Source organism: Petromyzon marinus, chromosome 31 (genome assembly GCF_048934315.1).
Source record: "Petromyzon marinus isolate PM22_M1 ecotype Great Lakes invasive population chromosome 31, UKy_Petmar_22M1.pri1.0, whole genome shotgun sequence".
NCBI lineage: Eukaryota > Metazoa > Chordata > Hyperoartia > Petromyzontiformes > Petromyzontidae > Petromyzon > Petromyzon marinus.
This window is the reverse complement of record NC_133697.1, coordinates 6,346,878-6,368,386: the sequence shown is the minus strand read 5'-3', so window position 1 is coordinate 6,368,386 and position 21,509 is coordinate 6,346,878. Positions and strand designations below refer to the sequence as shown.

Genomic DNA, 21,509 nt, shown 5'->3' with positions numbered 1-21,509 from the left:
GAGGAGGCCCTCGTCAAGCAGTGTATTTCAATAATAATCAATATGTGTGACTGTGTCGGGTGGTGAAGGTTCTTCACGACACAAATTCGACTCGATCATACACATGGCCTGACCACCCCCCCACCCCCCTCCTCCAATAAATACATAATTAATCATATGTCCTTCAATGACAACGATCAGAAATAGGGATATAGACATTCACAAAGGAAGCTAATAAGTCATAGGCTACTGTGGGGCTGCGTGGACTGGGCAGCAGATGACAGCGTAGCGGAGGAGTAAGGGGGGGGGCTGTGGTGGTGGGGGGGGCTCGGATAAGATATGGGGAAGGGGGGGGGTCACATTTCACGCGACTCGGATATCACTGACCACTAAGCGTGGCGACTCAGCAAAAGCCACCACCACCATCAACGCCACCGTCGCCATCGTCCGAGCGCGGTCACGGGAGAAGTGTTTGCCCGGCCTTCTTGACAATCGTCCCAACCGTTGACACAGACACGCGAGACCCGCGCGACACCAGGACAGGTGCGCTACAGACGACACAATAACGCCGAGGCAAATAACGCGAGCGATTAACCCCCTGGGCCCCGGCTGTGTGTGGAAGCCCCCCCTGGGAAATTAGCGCGTATTGTAGTTTCGTTTCCCCTCCCCCTCCACCCGGTAGCGTCGTGTCGGGCACGTCCTTTGGAGATCGTTCCCCCGCATTCACGAGTCACGCGGCGAACATCTGCTCTCTAAATCGCCCCACTAATCGCCGACCAAGTCAATGCGAGTGTCACGCGCGGCAACAAAGGGCAGCGGGGAGGCAGGGGCGAAAAAGGAGGGGGATCTTCACTTGTCTCTTTCTGTTGTTGTAAACACAGCCATCGTCCTTGCCCTCCACTGCGTCCAGGTGTGATCAGTGACATCACCTGCCCTGGGGTGTTGTAATTACCCCCCCCCCCCACCGTAACCCCGCCCGGCCACAGGTGTGGTGGTCACCTCGTGCAATTACAGCCAAGGTTCTTTGCAAACCCACGGGTTTTTATCGGAGATTAGTTCACGAGGCAATTCAGATCTACAAACACAGACACAATTTCAACCGAGAAGATGGTTTCAAATTAAGCAACCATTGGAAAGATGTTCTAAATCGAACCAAACATTAAACTAATTTTCAATGGTACAGTATATTTTTTCAAGTAGTGGTACCCGAAACTTTCGCAGCACATGCGGGTGCATGTGCACCCACATGTTCACCCCCTCCACACCTTTCATCATGCTAAGTCCGCCAATTAAAATTTTTCAAGTAGTGGTACCCCAAACTTTTGCAGCACATGCGGGTGCATGTGCACCAGCATGTTCACCCTCTCTACACCTTTCATCATGCTAAGTCCGCCAATTAAATGCTATTTTTTTATGCTAATTCCTTTGTCAAGGCACCTTAATCCCTCTCACACAGCTTAAAGGCCGTGGTCTGAGCTTGGCATCTGTTTCACTCCAGCACAGTCTTCGAGACAGTCTGGTCCCTTCACCTGATGAAGGCTGCTTGTGTTGTGGCCGAAACGTCGTGATTTTTGTTGTTTTATTTTTTTACCTACGTGACTTTACCGAATAGAACCAAAGAGTAAGGTGGTGGTGCTGATGTTTCGTGTTCCCACGGTGTGGTTGTGTCGGGCAGGGCCCACACTCACCAACAGCGTCCCGTCCCACGCTACAACCAGCGCACGACGCATGTAATATAGAGCTGAGCGGGCCTTACCCGGTTAAATAAAATGGAACGGTTTTTTTATCTTAAATTTACCACCCCCGACGACATCAACGGTGAGAGACGTTGAACCCCGAAAAAGAGAGGGTCACATAGTCGATTTACTGATGCGTAACACTTCCCCCCCCCCCCTCTCACCCTGACCCCCGTTCCCTGCAGCACGACGGGAAGCCCTACTGCCACGTGCCGTGCTACGGCCTCCTCTTCGGCCCCAAAGGTTCGTCACCTCGCACGGCACCGTCCGTCCACTCGCGCGTTCAAAAGTGCGACGACTGTTAGCGAGCACCTATCAAGCGCCCCCACCCCACCCCCCACCCCACCCCACCCCCCGCCAGCCTTTATCTCCGCAGTGCCGACGTTACACTCCCGCAGCAGGGTCACCCGTTTAAGGCCGAGTCGAAAAAGAGGAGGCCCAGAACCGGTTCAGACGTTGCATCGCCGCGCTGTTGGCTGTGAGCGAGAGTCGAACTCGGGTCGCTAGCCATTACGCTACCGCTCCACACAAGGAATTGTACTCCACAGGGTGCCGCGGTGGCTAGGAGATGTTAACTACCTCGCCTGGTATACAGGAGGTCGTGGGTTCGTTCCCGACCCTGATGCCGGTATATTTGGAGTTTGCGGTGTCTCTCTCCCCCGTGGTCGCGCGGATTTATCTCCGGGTCCTCCGGTGTTTCCATCCACGTATAGAATCGACACGAGTTCAGAATATTTGGCTGCTAAACATCGCCACGTGATGATGAGCCACTTCGTTGAGCTATCATTTGTGGCCAGGTCGCTTCTGAAAAAGAACTACATAGCTCAGTGGGGCCTTACCTGGTAAAATAAAATAAAAAGTTTACTGTATGCGTCGTCGCACACGTCAAAGAGACGCACGCACACCTCTGCTGGCTGTGAGTATCTGCCTGTGAGTGCGAACGGTTATTGTAATCGGTGCTCCCTGACAGCACTTGCCCCCACCCCCATCAGTCTGCTAAAGGCTACGCGGGTGATCTTTATCTGTGTGCGTGCACAACCCCCCACCCCATACAGGAGTGAACACGGGAGCCGTGGGCTGCTACATCTACGAGAACGAGAACGGCACTGCCACGGAGAACTGAGAGCCACGCCAGTTCCAGACCCCCTCCCACCACCCCCGATCCCTTGCCCCCCCACCATCCCCCCCCACCCTCCCCCCCACCCACCACCCCCCCCCCGGCGCGTCTCTCCCACCCTCCCCCCGCTCGCCCCCGCCACTTCCATCACAATCACCTCCAGTGGAAAATTCACCTTGGAGGGACCCCCACGCCCCTACCCCTCCAGCCCAGATGTGCGTTTGCCAGGTTGCGCCACGTGCTGTACGGCACGATGTCCTGCGACGTTTCGCACCACCACCACCTGCTGGGAGAGAGCTTGCCACCTTGGGGAATTGGCGTCTGCGTGTCGCGCGGTAGGAGCTGATCATCTGTTACCGAGATCTGGTGCTGACATTTTCGTCGCAACTTTTATTCCGGTATTGTACCGCACGGTGGTGGTGGTGATGATGAGAGACCTCGCGCTGATTTGAGACATATGTCCGGGTTTGGTCTAAGGTGGACAAGGTGGCAACAGCCAACGCTGGGAGCTTCTTCAGTTGAGTACACGTAGAAGCTCTCTGCGCGAAACGTCGGATATCGTGCCCAAACTACACGCAGTTCGGGCATCGGAGAGCTGTACAGCAGCATGCGCTTATCTCCTCCTGCGCGGATGGACAGCCAAGGAACCACCCACGCAGTTCGACTGCAGGCAACAGTCTCACACCACGGGCCACATAGAAACACGACTCACCCGCTCCCATCATTCAGAGGCAGCGTTTCAGTTCTTCACCAGGTTGTGTGAGCGTGTGTTGTGAGTCTGTGCGGAGGGAGCGATAGGGTAGCGGTGAGCCACGCTGCACGATGAACCCCGCGACCCCGAGTTCGATTCCCGCTCACGGCCAACACCGATGAAGATGATCTGAATCAGGTCCTGGATCTCCCCTAGGTCGACTCAGCCTCAAATGAGTACCGGATGCGATGTCTGATAAGCATCGCCACTGCCGAGATAAAGGCGGCCGGGCGTGGTGCTGGCCGCCTACCCCATCGCGTCCCGTGCCCTGCCGTGCCGGCCAGCCTTCACAGGTGCTCACGAGCAGCACTTGCCCCAACAGTCTATTGAGGCTATATTGGGGATATTTATATATGTGTATGTGTGTCTACGGTTATGCATGTAAGTCTACGAATCTCCACGTGAGTCTACATCTCTGACCGTGGACCACGTGGACACACCACTCACTCGCCTCGATCATTCATCGGGAAACGTTTCAGATAGTCACTAAGAGGCTCCTCCTGAAGATGAGTCTGTTAAAGTCGCTATTATACTCATGTGTCCATTCAATGGCGTCACTTTGGATCCCCGTCTAGCCACTAGTGGCCACTACATTCACGTTTGCAAACAAATGGATTATTGATTCGGTTAAATTCATAACGAAATCGATTCAATTAATCGACCACTAAACTTAGACCGACGGGCAGACTCAACTGTAGGAGTCCACCCTTAATAAATACAATGAGTCCGATGGATAGACAAATAGAAACACTGACTCTCGCCATAGGGACGTGGAATTACCACCACTGTATCGGGCCAGCGAATAGTCGATGATCATACTATAACGACAATCATTTCACCAACAAAACAACAACAACAACAACAACAATAACAACCTGCTTGTTTTTTTTTGTGAGAAAATGTTCAATCGTCACAGCCCGCGTATTTTATCAAATCCACTGCCGGGAGACTTTTTTCTGCATAGGGGTGGGAAAAGTTTGAGCGGAAGTTTTGTTATTATTCCGTCAGCCTCTGCTGCCCGTTTTTTTTCTCCAAGATCTGCGGCTCCACCCCATAGACATCACGCCATCATGGGGCCTCCCTTGCCAGTATCAAAATATAAGAATAGGTTTTTCCCTTTCTGGCTATCATGATGTAGCTGCTCAACCCGAGCTCCCAATGTCCTGATAGTGGCATTGTCTTTGTGGTGTTCGCCTTGTGGCGTCCTCTGGTCTCACACTGTTTGAGACTAGGCTCTAAAGAAAGCTGTCTCTGGTGTGGACCAATCAGTTTCAAAGACAATTCATCATATACTATCAGAGCATTGTTTTTTTTTGCACGTTCACCACAAGTACGTGTGGTTAATGCAGACATGATTCCTTGCAAAAGGTTTCAGTTTGGCGTTTTAACATCTTAACACAAACTGTTTTATTGGTAGAAAGGGGAAAACATTCTTACATCGTCGCCACGTTGTTAAAGCGACCACACCTCCCTTGCATCCGTGTGCCACATCTTCCCGGATCTCGGAAGATTGCTACGCAGGGCTGAGACTATTTGTTTGCTGCTGCTGCTACTGGATGACGGTGCTGTGTTGGCAGTGGTACACAAGCACAATTAATAACAACAACAACAATACTCAACGCATTCATCAATAACACTGGGGCCTTAATAGGGGAAAAAAGGATTAAAAGCGACTGGGGCAATTCAAATCGTGCTGTTAATACGTGCCATTGCCTGTAACATCATGTGTGTGCTATGAAGAAGAGTCATTGCCCGAAACGTCAACTCTTATACATGTTTTTTTTTACTTTTAAGGCCACACGCAGTGTTATTGAAACGTGTTGGGAATATCTTGGTTTAGTTATGCTTGAGACGCGTTGGTTCTTGGGTGGGTGATCGCCACAAGGCCTTGCCAGGTGTTGCAGGGTGCGGCCGAGTTTATAGACCGCGGCCTACGCAGCTTGAGTGGGGGAGGGGGGTGGAGACTTGGGGGGGGGCATTTTCCGGGTTCCTCCCGCACGAAGCCAAACTCTCAACGAATGGAATTGGTCAAATATCTCATTATGCCAGGGCCCCCCTTCTTCGAGCAAGTCTTGAGGCTTTCGCGGGTAAAAAAAATTAAGGGCATTACTGTAGTACTACTATTATAATAATAACAATTATTATTCCTCTTTAAGCCCCAGGGCGTGGGGTGACATTTGACAAGTGCGGGCTATTTTGAAAGAAAAAAAAGGAGACCTCTCCCAAAATTCCGCTGACGTTAGAGCGCTCGCTGAAGTCTGGTTGAGCGAGTGTTTTGCAGAGGACATTCAACGCAAAAATAACACGAAGCCAGCAAGGCGCTGGGCACCTGATTACAGCCATTCACGGTACTGCCACTTCGCCACTGTGGCTCACAGACACACACACACAACAGCAGCATAATGTACGTTGATTACCCTATGAATAACCCAACCGTTAATGGATGTCCATTGTAATTTCTATGCGTACATTAACCCCTCTCCCCCAGCCCTCTGGCCGTCACACCTGATTGGCTCAGAAGTGACGGCATCACAATTATCCCTCTATTTAAAGACCGCAACAGGAGGATTTCTCCACAACTCTGGCAATCGCCTGATGATGCTCGTTGTAAATACTGGCGAAACGTCGTACTCGAATTGTAAACGCTGTGGGTTTGACACCGGTGTGCTGAACTAGTAATGAATTGGCATGTTCTGTTCACGTGACGAACTTTACTAGTTGACTTTGTCGAGTGGTGGCGGGTTTAACGGCGCATTGATATTTACGCGATCTAACCCAAACGCCTCACCTATGGATGACATCAACAACAGAAGCAGCAGCGGCCAATCACCGCTCGGTGTGTGCGGCGACGTCACCACGACAGCGCTAGTGCCAGACGAGGTGCACATTTGAGGCTGGGAGGCCGTCACGTGAAGTGTCGAAGGCTCGCCGCTCGGCAGGAGGTCACGGGGCAAGCAACGTGCCAGGGGCCTGTGTTGTCACTCTCAGTCACTCAGCCACCAGTGGTGTCAACTGGTGGCTGAGCCGGCCCGACGGGTGTAGCCCTGCGCCGCCAACCCGGCGAGCCGAGTTCGATTCCCCGATGTGACGATGGGTAATCTGACCGAGATGAGCGGCAGATGCATCGCCCACACCTGTACTACCCATTCACACAGAAGACAAAGATCCCCCGTAGAGCCTTTAACGGACTCGTGGGAGCACCTATGAAGGCTGGCACGGCACACGAGGGGGTGGGTGGCCAGCACCACGCCCGGCCGCCTTTGTCTCCCGAGTGGCGATGTTTACACATCGCACCGGGTACTCGTTTGAGGCTGGGTCGACCTGGTGGAGGCACAGGACCGGTTCAGATAATCGTCACGGGTGTTGGTGGCAGTGAGGGGGAATCGAACCCGGGTCGCAGGGTTCGCAGTGCAGCGCACTAAGCGCTGCGTCACCACTCTACACGTATTCACTCGCACACGGACAGCTCACAACCATAAATCGACCCCTTGAACGCACAGCGGCCTCTTTTAAAAGGAGAAAGTCCAGGGGCAGAATTAAGCTTTGGTATAAATACATTTTATTCTTGGTAGTATGCATGATGAATTGTGTAAATAAGTACGGATACAGCGCAGGCATGTTCAGACAAAGAGATGGGAAGTCGCTCACAGCGCTTGCCAAAACAAAGTCTGTTGCTTTTGGCAACTCGGGGATGCACTCAATCGTATGCAAATAGATACATGCAGATACCTACAAAAGACAAAGGTACCCCGTGTGGATTTCTTAAATGTTGGGGCAAGTGCCGTCAGCGATCGTAATACGTACACACGCGTGCCTAGCACGCGTCTCTCCCACGTCTCTCCTCTTCATGAAGATTGAATGACGATACTTTGGCCATAGGCAGCCCATGCAAATAAGGACAAAGATCTCCGTATAGCCATAACAGACTGTTGGGGCAAGTGCTCCTCCACACACACGCATACATACACACATGCATATGCAAAGACGCGCATACACTCTGAACAAATCCAGTCGCATAACCTGAAATGTTTCCATTTGCTATCGCTAAGGGACAAACTAAAGATTCAGCCAGACGGCGTAAAAATTGACAATCACAAACCCAGATGCGCCACAAAGATCTCCCTCCGTATAGGCATAAAGGAATGTTGGGGTAAGTGCTGTTAGCGAGCAGCACCTATGAAAGCCGGCACGGCACAGGAGGGCGTGGGGGAGCCAGCACCACGACCGACCGCCTTTGTCTCCCTAGTGGCAATGTTTACACACCGCACCAGGTACTCATTTGAGGCTGAGTCGATCTAGGGGAGGCCCGGGACCGGTTCAGATAATCGTCACTGGTGTTGGCCGTGAGCGGGAATCGAACCCGGGTCGCCAGGTTCATAGCGCAGCGCGCTAACCGCTACACTATCCACACACACACCCCCGCACACACGCTCACACAGATCCGCACACAACCTCACACAACCTCGCGTCACCCCCGGGGTGTCCTTGCGCACAGGGTCAACACACGCGGGCGCATTCGGAGTAACGAAGTGGCCGAGCCGGGCAGGGCGAGCCAAGCTGCACGACTAAGGTCGTGCCAAGGCGACCACACCCACGGTCGCCCGCGTTTAACGACTGAACACGATTTGGAGCAGCCGACAATTTAACCAAGACTCGACCACACATTAATGACGCCCACTCAAGGTCTCTCGTCGCGTGTGTGTGTGTGGAGCCGTTGGCGCGGTGTGTTTAGAGAGGACTGCTGTGAACCCCGTGCGGGCTCAGTTCGATCCCACGAACACGGCTAACGTCATTGGGCGAGTGATGTCTGAACTGGTCCTGAGATTCCCCCTCCCTTCCCCTCCCTCCACCCCCCACTGCCATCTTCACCATCGTGGTGAAGAATGGTCAATCAACTCACATGACCGACACGGCATGGGGTGGCGGCGAGGGGATGGGGGGGGGGTCTTCATCCAGCAGTGGATTGACAAAGACTTGTGGATTATAATTATGAATGTGTTTATATGGAGAGGTTTATGTATCTCATTTCGATGAGATCACTTTATTTGGTGGATTGAGATGGATCGTGCCATCGCCTTCATTCATTCATCAGTGAATAGATGATGATGATGATTATGGCGTGGGGATGCTTTCAACCAGCAGTGGATAGAACGCTGGTCCTGGCTGCTGGAGATTCGCGTGGCTGGACCCTGTACATCTATACGAATATAATTGACACAACGACTGGTGAGATTGCCATCTAGCAGTGCAAGATGCCCGCGCACGAGACGCCGCGAACAAACATCGAAAGACGGCGCAAACGTTATTTAAAAGTATTTATTCGGACAATAGTTGCCTGTAGCAGTTGCACCGCCTGCACACTCGACATCGCATCGCCGCCAGACTCCGTCTCACCCCCTCTATGCATTCAACACACTGCGCGCGAACAGCTGACCTCTCCTGTCAATGTTGTTGTCGTGATCTGTGCAGTTGCTATACTTTCCCCTAAACGCGCTACCCATCGATCAATCTGCACCGGCTTGCGTATTGTGTACTCTTACTACTACTACACACACGGTGTGTGGTGACACACGTTGCAGAATCGTATACCCACCCACCAACCCACCCGCCCGTGTGTCGTGTCATTTACACCCGAGTATAAACTACTATCTCCTGTACCTGTGTGTGTGTGTCTCATGTTTGTTGCGCTGTACCTTGAGACCGTTCGAACGATCATTGATGACTACCAAGGACACGGTGTAACAGGGGTTTTGATCTGGTGGTGATGATAATGATATTCGTGGACAGTATTTAGACCGGCACTGGGCCCCGCCCTAGGTCGACTCAGCCTTAAATGAGTACCTGGTCGAGTGTGTAAACATCATCACTGGGGAGACAAAGGTGGCCGGGCGTGGTGCTGGCCACCCATCCCCTCGTGCGCCGCACCTGCCTACACAGCACTTCTCCCATGAGTCCGTTAAAGGCTCTACGGGGGATCTTTGTCTTTTGTGTGGGTGGGTGGTACATGTGTAGTCGTATAGGTGTGGGTGAAGGTGACGGCCACACCAACTTCTTCGTGTGCCGCTATCGACCTTTATGGGTGCTCGCTAACAGCACTTGCCCCTAACAGTGTAGGGTAGGCTACACGGGCGATCTTTGTCGTTGATGATGATGGTGGTGGCCATATAAGGTAATGGTGAGATGTTAGAGCGTGCACTGAAGGACGGGTCCACTGTGTAAGACGATGGGGCGGACGGCGGGGGTGGTGAGACTTTAACATCAAACCTTGGATTGAGGCCGCGTGGCGGCTGTGTGCAACTGCTGCCGGTATCTGCGACAGGGGAGAGATGCAGGCAAGGAAAGTGCCTCTCGAGTCAAGTGCACCTAGCCTGGCACAGCACTACGGTGACGTCACCGCCACTGGCTGGCGAATGACGGCTGTTGATGAGCCGCCTCTGAATGGGGCCCGTCTAAGGGAAGAGGGGGGGGGCGCTGTTCATTAGTGGCGGGGGGGGGGCATTCGTTTTTTTTAATAGGCACTCGAATGAAGCATTGTCTGAGACTCACAACACTTTCGTTAAATGAAAAGTTGGAGCGAGGGCGAGAGAGAGGTGAGGGTGGGGCAGCTTCTTGTCTATGGACATTTGTGGAGAGGATGGGTGGGGGGGCTGTGTGAGCTGTCAGGCGCGCTCAGTCACCAATGGCACGAAGCGATCAATGGAAAAAATCATCATCATCGACATCAGCATCGCCATCAGCATCACCATCAGCATCGGCATCATCATCATCGTCATCATCATCATCGCCATCATCACTATCATCGCCATTAGCATCGCCATCAGCATCGTCATCAGCATCATCATCACCATCATCATCGCCATCAGCATCGTCATCGGCATCACCGCGAGCTCCGGTTGGTGTCACGCACGGGCGCCGGGCGTGGTGATGTCCACTGAGTCACGCCACGGTTTGCCATGGCGACACAAACACAACAACTAGCAACCGGCGGTGCTTGTGCCAGGCTGGGTGAAAACTTTGATACAAAGATCCCCCGTATAGCCTGAACAGACTGTTGGGGTAAAGTGCTGTTTGCGAGCAACTATGGACACCGGCACGGCACACGAGGGGGTGGGTGGCCAGCACCACGCCCGGCCGGCCTTGGTTTCCCGAGTGGCGGTGTTTTACTACGCACTGCACCAGGTACTCATTTTGTCGGCTGAGTCAACCGAGGGGAGGCCCAGAACCGGTTCAGATAATTCGTGACTGGCGGTTGGCCGTAAGCGGGAATCGAACTGGCGGTGCCGGGTTTGTAGCGCAGCGCCCTTTCCACACACTGACACACACACGCGCGCAGGCACTTACTCAAATACAAACACGTCACACGCATACACGCACCCTCGCCTGTTCCAGCCGGAACCGCACACACAACGCAGTCGGGACCAGTACCACGCCCCGGTTACGCCGGAATTCACGCCCCTGCATCAGGCACACACTTTAGGCTGAGTCCACCTTGGGGAGACCCAGGGCCGCGCCAGTATACTCAGGTAGCCGGTTTTACAGCGCAGTGTGCTGCTAACCACTGGACCACCGCTCCCAACGATCAACCGGCGTGCGGTGTAAATGGATCACACCTGCGGCCAAATATGTAGGTCACGTGTGGTGGGGTAAAGAAAGAGTGGGTACTCCGGTCACGAAATAGACTTCTCACCAGCCAGAGGTCGATCCATAAGAGTTTGTTTTCTTTGGGGGGGCGGGGGGGGGGGGGTTTGGTCGAGTACAAAGCAATGTTGTGTCGTCACTCCCTCTCTCTCTCCCTCCCTCCACCCAACAGAGCCGCGAGCAAAAGTGAAGTTGTCACGCCAAATGTCTCGTCGTTTCAGCACTCCGGTACGTTGGAGAGTAACCCACGCGCACTGAACAATCATCCGAACGACGTGCCGCTGGCAACTGCATGCGCCATCATCGTTGAAGGTTGGTTGTCAGAATCGAACTCTCGCAGTGAAACAAAATTTTTACGGCGAACATTTCCGAGAGCTTCCCCTCTCGTGGGCAGGCGCCTTTATCTTCATTTACGTCAACGGTTCAAAGACGTCACAACAACGTGACAACAAAGCATCACTCGCGCCGCGGTCAGCCCACGCAGCGACCTTCGGATCACCATCGAATAAAGACGGCCACCGCATCGCGCTCCTTCAAGATGCGCTTCTGCGGCCGTCTGGACGGCTCCTTGTTCCCACATTAGGGTGTCACTGGGAGCTGTGCACTTTCAAATCATCTAGAGGGGAATGCACGTGACGGATAGGGAACGTGTCGTGCGCTAGATGAGACCCCCCACCCCCCCCCCCTGTGGCAAGGGAGACCGGGGCGTGGCTGCATGGTTCTTGACGACCCCGATCAAATATGTGCGTTGTTTGTATCCGGTACCGCATTACGTTATTTAATTTTTCCCATAACACATTCAATAGGCAAAAGACAAAGATCCCCAGTATAGCCTTCGGCGGGCTGTTGGGGCAAGTGAATTTAGCGAGCAGCGCCTATGGAGGCCGATACAGAATACGAAAGGGGGTGGGTGCCCAGCACCACGCCCGACCGCCTTTGTCTCCCCAGTGGCGATGTTTTTTAACCACACCAGGAAGTCATTTGAGGCTGAGTCGACCTAGGGGTCGAATCGAACTCGGGTCGCCGGGTTCGTACCGCAGCGCGCTCAAGGCAATACTACAGCTCCCCATTCACACGCACAAAGACAAAGGTCCCCTACATAGCCTTTGACTTGTTGGGGCAAGCGCTGTTGGCGAGCAGCCATGAAGGCATGGACGGCACACGAGGGGGTGGTTGGACAACACCACGCTCAGCCCCCAGTGGGGATGTTTACACATCGCACCAGGTACTCATTTGAGGCTGAGTCGACCTTGGGGAGGCCCAGGACCGGTTTAGATAATCGTCACTGGGTGTTGGCCGTGAGCGGGAGCCCGGGTGACCGGGTTCATAGCGCAGCGCGCTAACCGCTACACTACCGCTCCCCACTACGCACACACGCGCACGCCCTACTGTGAAAGTCAACAACGTTGAAAATTACATCGCAATTACTTCAACCAGAACAACCGGCCAACCACCAAACTGCCCTCACCACACCTCACACTACCCACACACTAGCACCGCTGACCGGTTATACGACCCTTCTGAACTCGGAAGTCGTTTATCATTTCAACCCTGCAGGGGGTACGATACGTGAGTGATGTGTGTGTGTGTGAGACACTGTTTTGGGGTTCGGCCTTCGTAGGTGCTAGCTAACAGCACTTGCCCCTCACAGGCTGTAGGCTATACGGGGGATCTTTGTCTTTGGGTCAGTTGGGGGTGAGTGTGTGCGGGACAGTGCTTAGCGCGCTGCGTTACAAATCCGGCGACCCGAGTTCGCTTCCTGATCACGGCCAACACAAAGTGACGGTTATCTGAACCGATCCTGGGCCTCCCTTAGGTCGACTCAGCCTCAAACGTGCGGTGTGTAAACATCGTCGCTCGGCAGATAAAGGCGGTCGGACGTAATGCTGGCCACCCCATCCCCTCGTGTGCCGTGCCTGCCTACAATTGATGCTCACTAACAGCACCTGTCCCGCGAGTCTCTTAAAGGCTCTACGGGGGATATTTGTCTTCTGTGTGAATGGGTAGTACAGGTGTGGGCGATGCATCTGCCGCTCATCTCGGACATATTACCCATCGTCACATCGGGGAATCGAACTCGGCTCGCCGGGTTGGCGGCGCAGGGGTACACCCGTCGGGCCGACTCAGCCACCAGTTGGCACCACTGGGTGAGTGACTGAGAGTGACAACACAGGCCCCTGACAGCACCTGCCCCAAGAGTCTATCTAGGCTGGTCGTGGGGAGTGGTGGCGCAGTGGTTAGTGCACTGCGCTATGAACACGTACGCAGGGCGGAGGAGGGCCTTCGGTGGTGGTGGTGGTGGTGATGAGAGGGCCTTCAAAGGTCAAGCCACCTTCGCAACAAGAGAGAGACCGCAATCCAGATGGAGACAGCGGCAGCGGCGATTCAACTGATTTGAGAGTCGGGTCTCGACGATACAAAAACCCGCTGCGGGACATAGGGCAGAAGGAAGGAAGCTACGGCGATGAGTGTGGTGAGAGGGGGGGGGGGTGTTAGGGGGGAGTGGCGAGGGCAACCTCAACAGTCTTGCCCGCGACGACCTCTTAAAAGCGTGACGTTGACCCTTCGGTAAACAATGACAGCTTCAAAACAAACGATAAAGGGAGAACGTGCGTCATGAAAACCAGAGATCGTGTCGGGCCAGGAGAGAGGGGACGACAAGAGAAAGAGATAAGAGAGATATAGACATATATAGAGAGAGAAAGATAGAGAGAAAGATAGAGAGAAAGATAGAGAGAAAGATAGAGAGAGAAAAAGGGAGGGAGGAGTGGTTGCTGATGGCTGGGGCTTGCTGCATCAGCAACAAGGCGCACAGCAAGCCAGCCAAAGTCCTCGATTGACGGTCGCAGGTCGATCTTTGTTCACGGTGGCGAGAGACACAGCTCGTGACGCGTGCCACACGCCCGCGCCTTTGAACCCCGTGGTCGAAAGCTCCGTTCGGGTTCGGCTGCACTGCGCTCTGAACCAACCTAAACCTGAGTTGGATTCCCCCGGCCGTGGTGAGGGTGCTGCATGGTGAGGCCAGGCGGCTGATACAGCAGCCCCTGCATCAACAGGCGATCTCCCTGTCTATCTCTCTCTCTCGTCTTCTCTCTCCTAACCGCAGTTAGATTCCCGTCGTGGGTTCGATATTAGATCGGGGAGGGCCTCACGGTGGCGAGATGTTAATTACCTCGCCTGGTATGCGGTAGGTCAGCGACTCTACAGACACCAGCTATCGGCAGCAGAAGCTATCATGGATCATATGGGTGCAGACATTCAACAATGGATGAGGCTGAGTGCTTGGAATTTCACGGAAGGACAGCACTCAACCTAGACGTTATACAGAAAACTGACAGTGAAGGAATGTGTACGCCGTCAGGATTGAGTAGGTTGTCATGGATGCGTGTGTAGGATGTATGATGAACCTTGGATGTCCGGTGGAACTTCGTGGGTTTGATCCAGACCCTGACCCCTGTTTATATTTTTTTCTCCGGGTCCTCCGGTGTTTCCCTCCACATTTAGAACCACGCGTTTAGAGTATTTGCCTGCTATACATGATAAGCAACTTTCATTGGGCTGTCATTTGTAATAGCCAGGTTGCAACTCAGTGGGCCTTAGCTGGTAAAATTAAAATCGTTTCGTTCAGTTTTATCTCCCCCACTCTCTCTCCTGGCTAAGCAACTTAAACTTGGAACTATCTGGACACGCGGCAACTGGAAGCGGATCGCCACCACCCTCCATTTAAACCAAATCCGCTCCGACCAGCGTGGTGAAGTATGGCTCCGAACAAACAACACTCGTGGACCGACAAGGCGTGGGGAAGCCCTCATCCAGCAGTGGATTGTCACGGGCCACTGCAAACTAAACATGCACGCAGTGCAATGCAAACACGACTTTAATACATTGATTGAGAGTGATATTTGTGAAGGTGGCGTTGAAACAGTTCTGTTAGCACTCTGCGCTACGAATGCCGTGAACCGAGTTCTAAACTAAACTTGAAAACTATTTTTTTATTTTACCCGGTAAGGCCCCACTGAGCTATGTAGCTCTTTTTCAGAAGCGACCTGACCACAAATGATAGCTCAACGAAGTGGCTTATCACGTGCAAATTTACAACAGCCAAATACTCGAAACGCACGCCGATTCTAAATGTGGAGGGAAAACCCGGACGACCCGGAGAAAAATCCACACGACCACAGGGAGAGAGACACCGCAAACTCCAAATATAGAGCAGCAGGCGCCAGAGTTGGGATCGAAACCCACGATCTCCTGCATACCAGGCGAGGGAGTTAACATCTCGCCACCGCAGAAGACAACGATTCCGGGCCAAGGCTAACATCAGTGGCGAGCGATATATCAACTCTTCTGAACCGGCCCATGGCATGGTTACTAAGCCCCTATTTAATTTCACATGGAACTCCCTCTTTCCAGACATCCGTGATGTCGACCTCCTTCCTCGGTCCAAGTCCAGGTTCAAGAGCTTCCCCCCCACCACGAACCCCGCCGTCTGTGGCTATTGTTGCTCCCCCAGCTTTTACCAAGCCAGGCTGCCCAGAGTGGTTGAAGTATGGTCAAACAACCCCCCGCTATCGAGACGCCGTGGCGGGGAGGTCTTCATCCGGCAGCGGTTGGGCAGAGCACCTTTCGATTCGCGCGGTGGGCTACGTACGTCGCGAAAGATGTTCAACATACGTACACATTGTAATATAATCATCATCCGTCGTCGGTGGCCAGGGTAAATCCACTGCTGGATGAAGGCCTTGTCATCTCTCACGGCCCCGTCAAGCGATAACCCACCGCGCGAACGGAATTGATTTAATCGCTCCATTTCCTCGCTAGACGTCCAGTAACGTTATTTTACAAAGTGTGATAATTTATTTTTTATTTATCACAGTTTAGAAATGCGACTTAAATTTTTTAAAAAGCAGCTGCCTCTTGGGTTGCGAGTTCCGAACAACGGGCCAAGGGGAGCCGGCCTAATTCCCAAACAGAGCTCACGCGCGAGTGACCCTGCCCGTGTTTGTCTTGGGCATTCGAGATATATTATCCTTGAATAAAATATAACGGTGTACATTACGAGCTAAATAAAGGATAATATTGTTATATCTGTTCACCCATTAAAAGTGCAACAACGGAGAACAAAAACACTTGACAATGAGAGTGTTCACTCGCTTTATGCGGGAGTAGTACGGAGATGCGTTCCAAAAACAGGGCGCACGGAGCGACACCGAACGAGTAGACAGTTGTCTGCCGAGCAGCGCACAGTACACACACAGTGCACACACAGTACATACACACAGTATATACACAGTACACACACAGTGCACACACAGTACATACACACAGTATATACACAGTACACACACAGTACATACACACAGTATATACACAGTGCACACACAGTACATACACACAGTATATACACAGTACACACACAGTACATACACAGTACATACACAGTACACACACAGTGCACACACAGTACATACACACAGTATATACACAGTACACACACAGTACATACACAGTGCACACACAGTACATACACACAGTATATACACAGTACACACACAGTACATACACAGTACATACACATAGTATATACACAGTACACACACAGTGCACACACAGTACATACACATAGTATATACACAGTACACACACAGTACATACACAGAGTACATACACAGTACACACACAGTACACACACAGTGCACACACAGTACATACACACAGTACACACACAGTACACACACAGTACATACACATAGTATATACACAGTGCACACATAGTACATACACAGTACATACACAGTACACACACAGTACATACACACAGTACACACACAGTACATACACACAGTACACACACAGTGCACACACAGTACATACACACAGTATATACACAGTACACACACAGTACATACACACAGTACACACACACAGCACACACACAGTACATACACACAGTACACACAGTACACACACAGGACAAACACAGTATACATACAGGACACACACAGTACACACACAGTACATACACAGTACACACACAGTACATACACACAGTATATACACAGTACACACACAGTACATACACAGAGTACATACACAGTACACACACAGTACACACACAGTGCACACACAGTACATACACACAGTATATACACAGTACACACACAGTACATACACATAGTACATACACAGTACACACACAGTACATACACAGAGTACATACACAGTACACACACAGTACACACACAGTGCACACACAGTACATACACATAGTATATACACAGTACACACACAGTACATACGCAGAGTACATACACAGTACACACACAGTACACACACAGTGCACACACAGTACATACACATAGTATATACACAGTACACACACAGTACATACACATAGTACATACACAGTACACACACAGTACATAGACATAGTACATACACACAGTACACACACAGGACACACACAGTATACATACAGGACACACACAGTACACACACAGTGCACACACAGTACATACACACAGTACACACACAGTACATACACATAGTACATACACACAGTACACACACACAGCACACACACAGTAGATACACATAGTACATACACAGTACACACACAGTATACATACAGGACACACACAGTACACACAGTACATACACATAGTACATACACAGTACACACACAGTACATACACATAGTACATACACACAGTACATACACACAGTACACACACACAGCACACACACACAGTACATACACATAGTACATACACAATACACACAGTACATAGTACATACACACAGTACACACACAGGACACACACAGTATACATACACGACACACAGTACACACACAGTGCACACACAGTACATACACACGGTACATACACAGTACACACACAGTACATACACATAGTACATACACAGTACACACACACAGCACACACACAGTACATACACATAGTACATACACACAGTACATACACACAGTACACACACACAGCACACACACAGTACATACACATAGTACATACACAGTACACACAGTACATACACATAGTGCATACACACAGTACACACACAGGACACACACAGTATACATACAGGACACACACAGTATACACACAGTGCACACACAGTACATACACACAGTACACACACAGTACACACACAGTACATACACATAGTGCATACACACAGTACACACACAGTACATACACATAGTACATACACAGTACACACACAGTATACATACAGGACACACACAGTACACACAGTACATACACATAGTACATACACAGTACACACACAGTACATACACATAGTACATACACACAGTACACACACAGGACACACACAGTATACATACAGGACACACACAGTATACATACAGTGCACACACAGTACATACACACAGTACACACACAGTACACACACAGTACATACGCATAGTACATACACAGTATACACAGTACATACACATAGTACATACACACAGTACACACACAGTACACACACAGGACACACACAGTATACATACAGGACACACAAAGTACACACACAGTGCACACACAGTACATACACACAGTACATACACACAGTACACACACAGTGCACACACAGTACATACACACAGTACATACACACAGTACACATACAGTGCACATACAGTACACACAGTACATACACACAGCACACACACAGTACATACACACAGTACACACACAGTACACACAGTGCACACACAATACATACACACAGCACACACACACACTACACACACAGTAAACAGACACAATACACACAGTACACACCGTACACACACAGTAAACAGACACAATACACACAGTACACACACAGTACATACACGGTGGACAGAGTACTGATCCACCAAACCTCGCTGCCGTCTCCACAGTCCTGGGTTGCAGGCAGGCCACGTGCAGCAAACAGCACAGACAACACCGGTCCGGCAAAGTAAAAATTTGTATTTTTAAAACTATAGATATAAAAATATATATATGTAACTTCCGCGGATTTCTTTGGACGCACGTGTCCAGTCGTGGTTTCGTCTGCGTTAAGTGTTGCGTGGGAAAGGGCGAACACACGTGCTACGGGCCCCCGCACTTTAAAGGGCCCCACGCTAAATGCTTTCAAGCTATCAATTTCGGTTCAGTGATTCTGCACTTGCTCTACTGCTATAGTACTATACCGCCTTCGACTTTTATGAACGACTGGGTGTTTTAGGTTAGCGATTTGTCGTTGTTTGTGGCTGTAGAGCAAATAAAAAAAATACAAATACTTTACTATTCAAGTGAAAAATTGGTACTCTTTGGTTCTATTCGGTAAAGTCACGTAGGTAAAAAAAATAAACAAAAATCACGACGTTTCGGCCACAACACAAGTGGCCTTCATCAGGTGAAGGGACCAACCTGTCCAGAGGACAGCGTTGGAGTGAAGAAAGTCAAGCGCAGGTCGCCTCTTTTAAGCTGTGAGTGGGTAAACAGAAAAAAACGCCTTGACAAAGGAATTAGCATAAAAATGTAAAGCTGTGCAAGCTCGCAAATAGCATCAAAAATACATTAGCACCACCGTGAGAGTTTGGGATGCCACTAATTGAATGAACATACTGTACCATTAAACATTCCTTTAACGTTTGGTTCGATTTAGAACATCTTTCCAATGATTGCTTAATTTGAAGCCATCTTCTCGGTTGAAATTGTGTCTGTGTTTGTAAATCTGAATTGCCTCGTGAACAAATCTCTGATAGAAACCTGTGGGTTTACATAGAATCTTGGTATCGGAGAAGACTATATCGTGATCACCCACAGCGTTGTAACAGTGATCAGCCACGGCAGAAGAATTCGTTCTGCCGTGTTTCAAATCTGATTTGTGCTCGCGAATTCGGTCAGAGACATGTCGTTTCGTCTCCCCGATATAGCATTCACCACAGGTGCAGATCAGTTTGTAAACTCCGGGGTACTGTAAGTCAGGAATGACATCCTTCACGGAAGGGATCAGGTCACGGATTTTGTGTACTGTATTGAACCGGACCAGGATCTTGTGTTTGTTTAGAATTTTGGAGATCTTTTTAGTAACGCCTGCTATATATGGTAGTTTGATGGTTTTGATCGGAGTATCAAGTGGTTGTTTCTGTATGGAGGGAGAAACAGCTTGGCGGATGGTACGGTCAGAGTATCCATTCCTTTTGAGGGTCAGATGTACATGTTTTAATTCACTGGTCAGGTGGTGTTGGTCCAAAATGCAATGAGCCCTGTGATGTAACGTTTTGATGAGAGACTTATTTTGTGTCGGGTGGTGGTGGGAATCAGGTTTCAAGTAGGAATCTGTGTGGGTGGGTTTCCTGTAGACAGAATGTCCCAATGAGCCATCAGGTCTCCTCTCAAACAGAACATCCAAGAATGGCAGCTTGCCATCTTTCTCCACTTCCATGGTGAATTTGATGGCGGGGTGTCTGGAATTAATGTGGTCTAGGAAAAGGTTCAAAGCTGGGAGGCCATGTGGCCAAATGACGAAAGTGTTGTCTACATATCTCTTCCACAGGGAAGGTCTGAGGGTGGAAGTCTGGATGGCGTCTGATTCAAATTTCTCCATGAAAACATTGGCTATCACTGGTGATAAGGGAGAACCCATGGGGGTACCCTCATTTTGTTTGTAGAAGGTGCCACTCCAAATAAAGTAGGTATTGATGAGGCAGTGTCTAACCAGCGCAGGTGTATCGGGGTCTAGTCCATGTTGTACCAAATTTTCAATTATTTCAATGGTATCAGGTACCGGGACCTTGGTGAACAGGGAGACCACATCGAAGCTGACAAGGATATCGTCAGGGGACAGTACAACGTCTTTGACCATAGAGACCAATTGGGCTGAGTTAAGTACTGCTGAGGAGGTCTTGCCAGTGAAAGGTAGCAAGGTATCTGACAGAAAACGTGCTAGCTTATAGGTAGGGGAGTTGATCGTGGATATGATGGGCCGTAGTGGAGTGCCTTCTTTATGAATCTTGGGGAGACCATAGAATCTAGGGGGTCTTGCAGCAGAAGGTTTTAGGGAGGGACGTTTAGTTGGTTCGATTAGGGAGGTCGAACTTGTGATGATCTTGTTCGTTTTTATTGTTAGGCTATTAGTAGGGTCATTTTAAATTTTTGAGTAACTTCCATTGTTGAGTAGGTTCTGGATTTTGTTGTTGTACGAATCGTTATCCGTAATTACAGTAGCGTTGCCTTTGTCGGCTGAGAGGATGAATATATCACTTCTGTTTTTTTTTAATTCG

At 50.6% G+C, this 21,509-nt stretch overlaps 1 protein-coding gene across 1 annotated transcript in view; it reads left to right on the top strand.

The window, feature by feature from the left end:
- Nucleotides 1-9,240, top strand: part of CRIP2 (cysteine rich protein 2) — a 40,214-nt gene extending 30,974 nt beyond the window's left edge. Inside the window, exons 7-8 of the mRNA XM_032963762.2 lie at nt 1,901-1,958; nt 2,771-9,240. Of these exons, the coding sequence (XP_032819653.1) occupies nt 1,901-1,958; nt 2,771-2,838 (126 nt within the window). The 3' untranslated portion in view covers nt 2,839-9,240. The remainder of the gene's footprint in view (nt 1-1,900; nt 1,959-2,770) is intronic.
- Nucleotides 9,241-21,509: the final 12,269 nt, after the last annotated feature.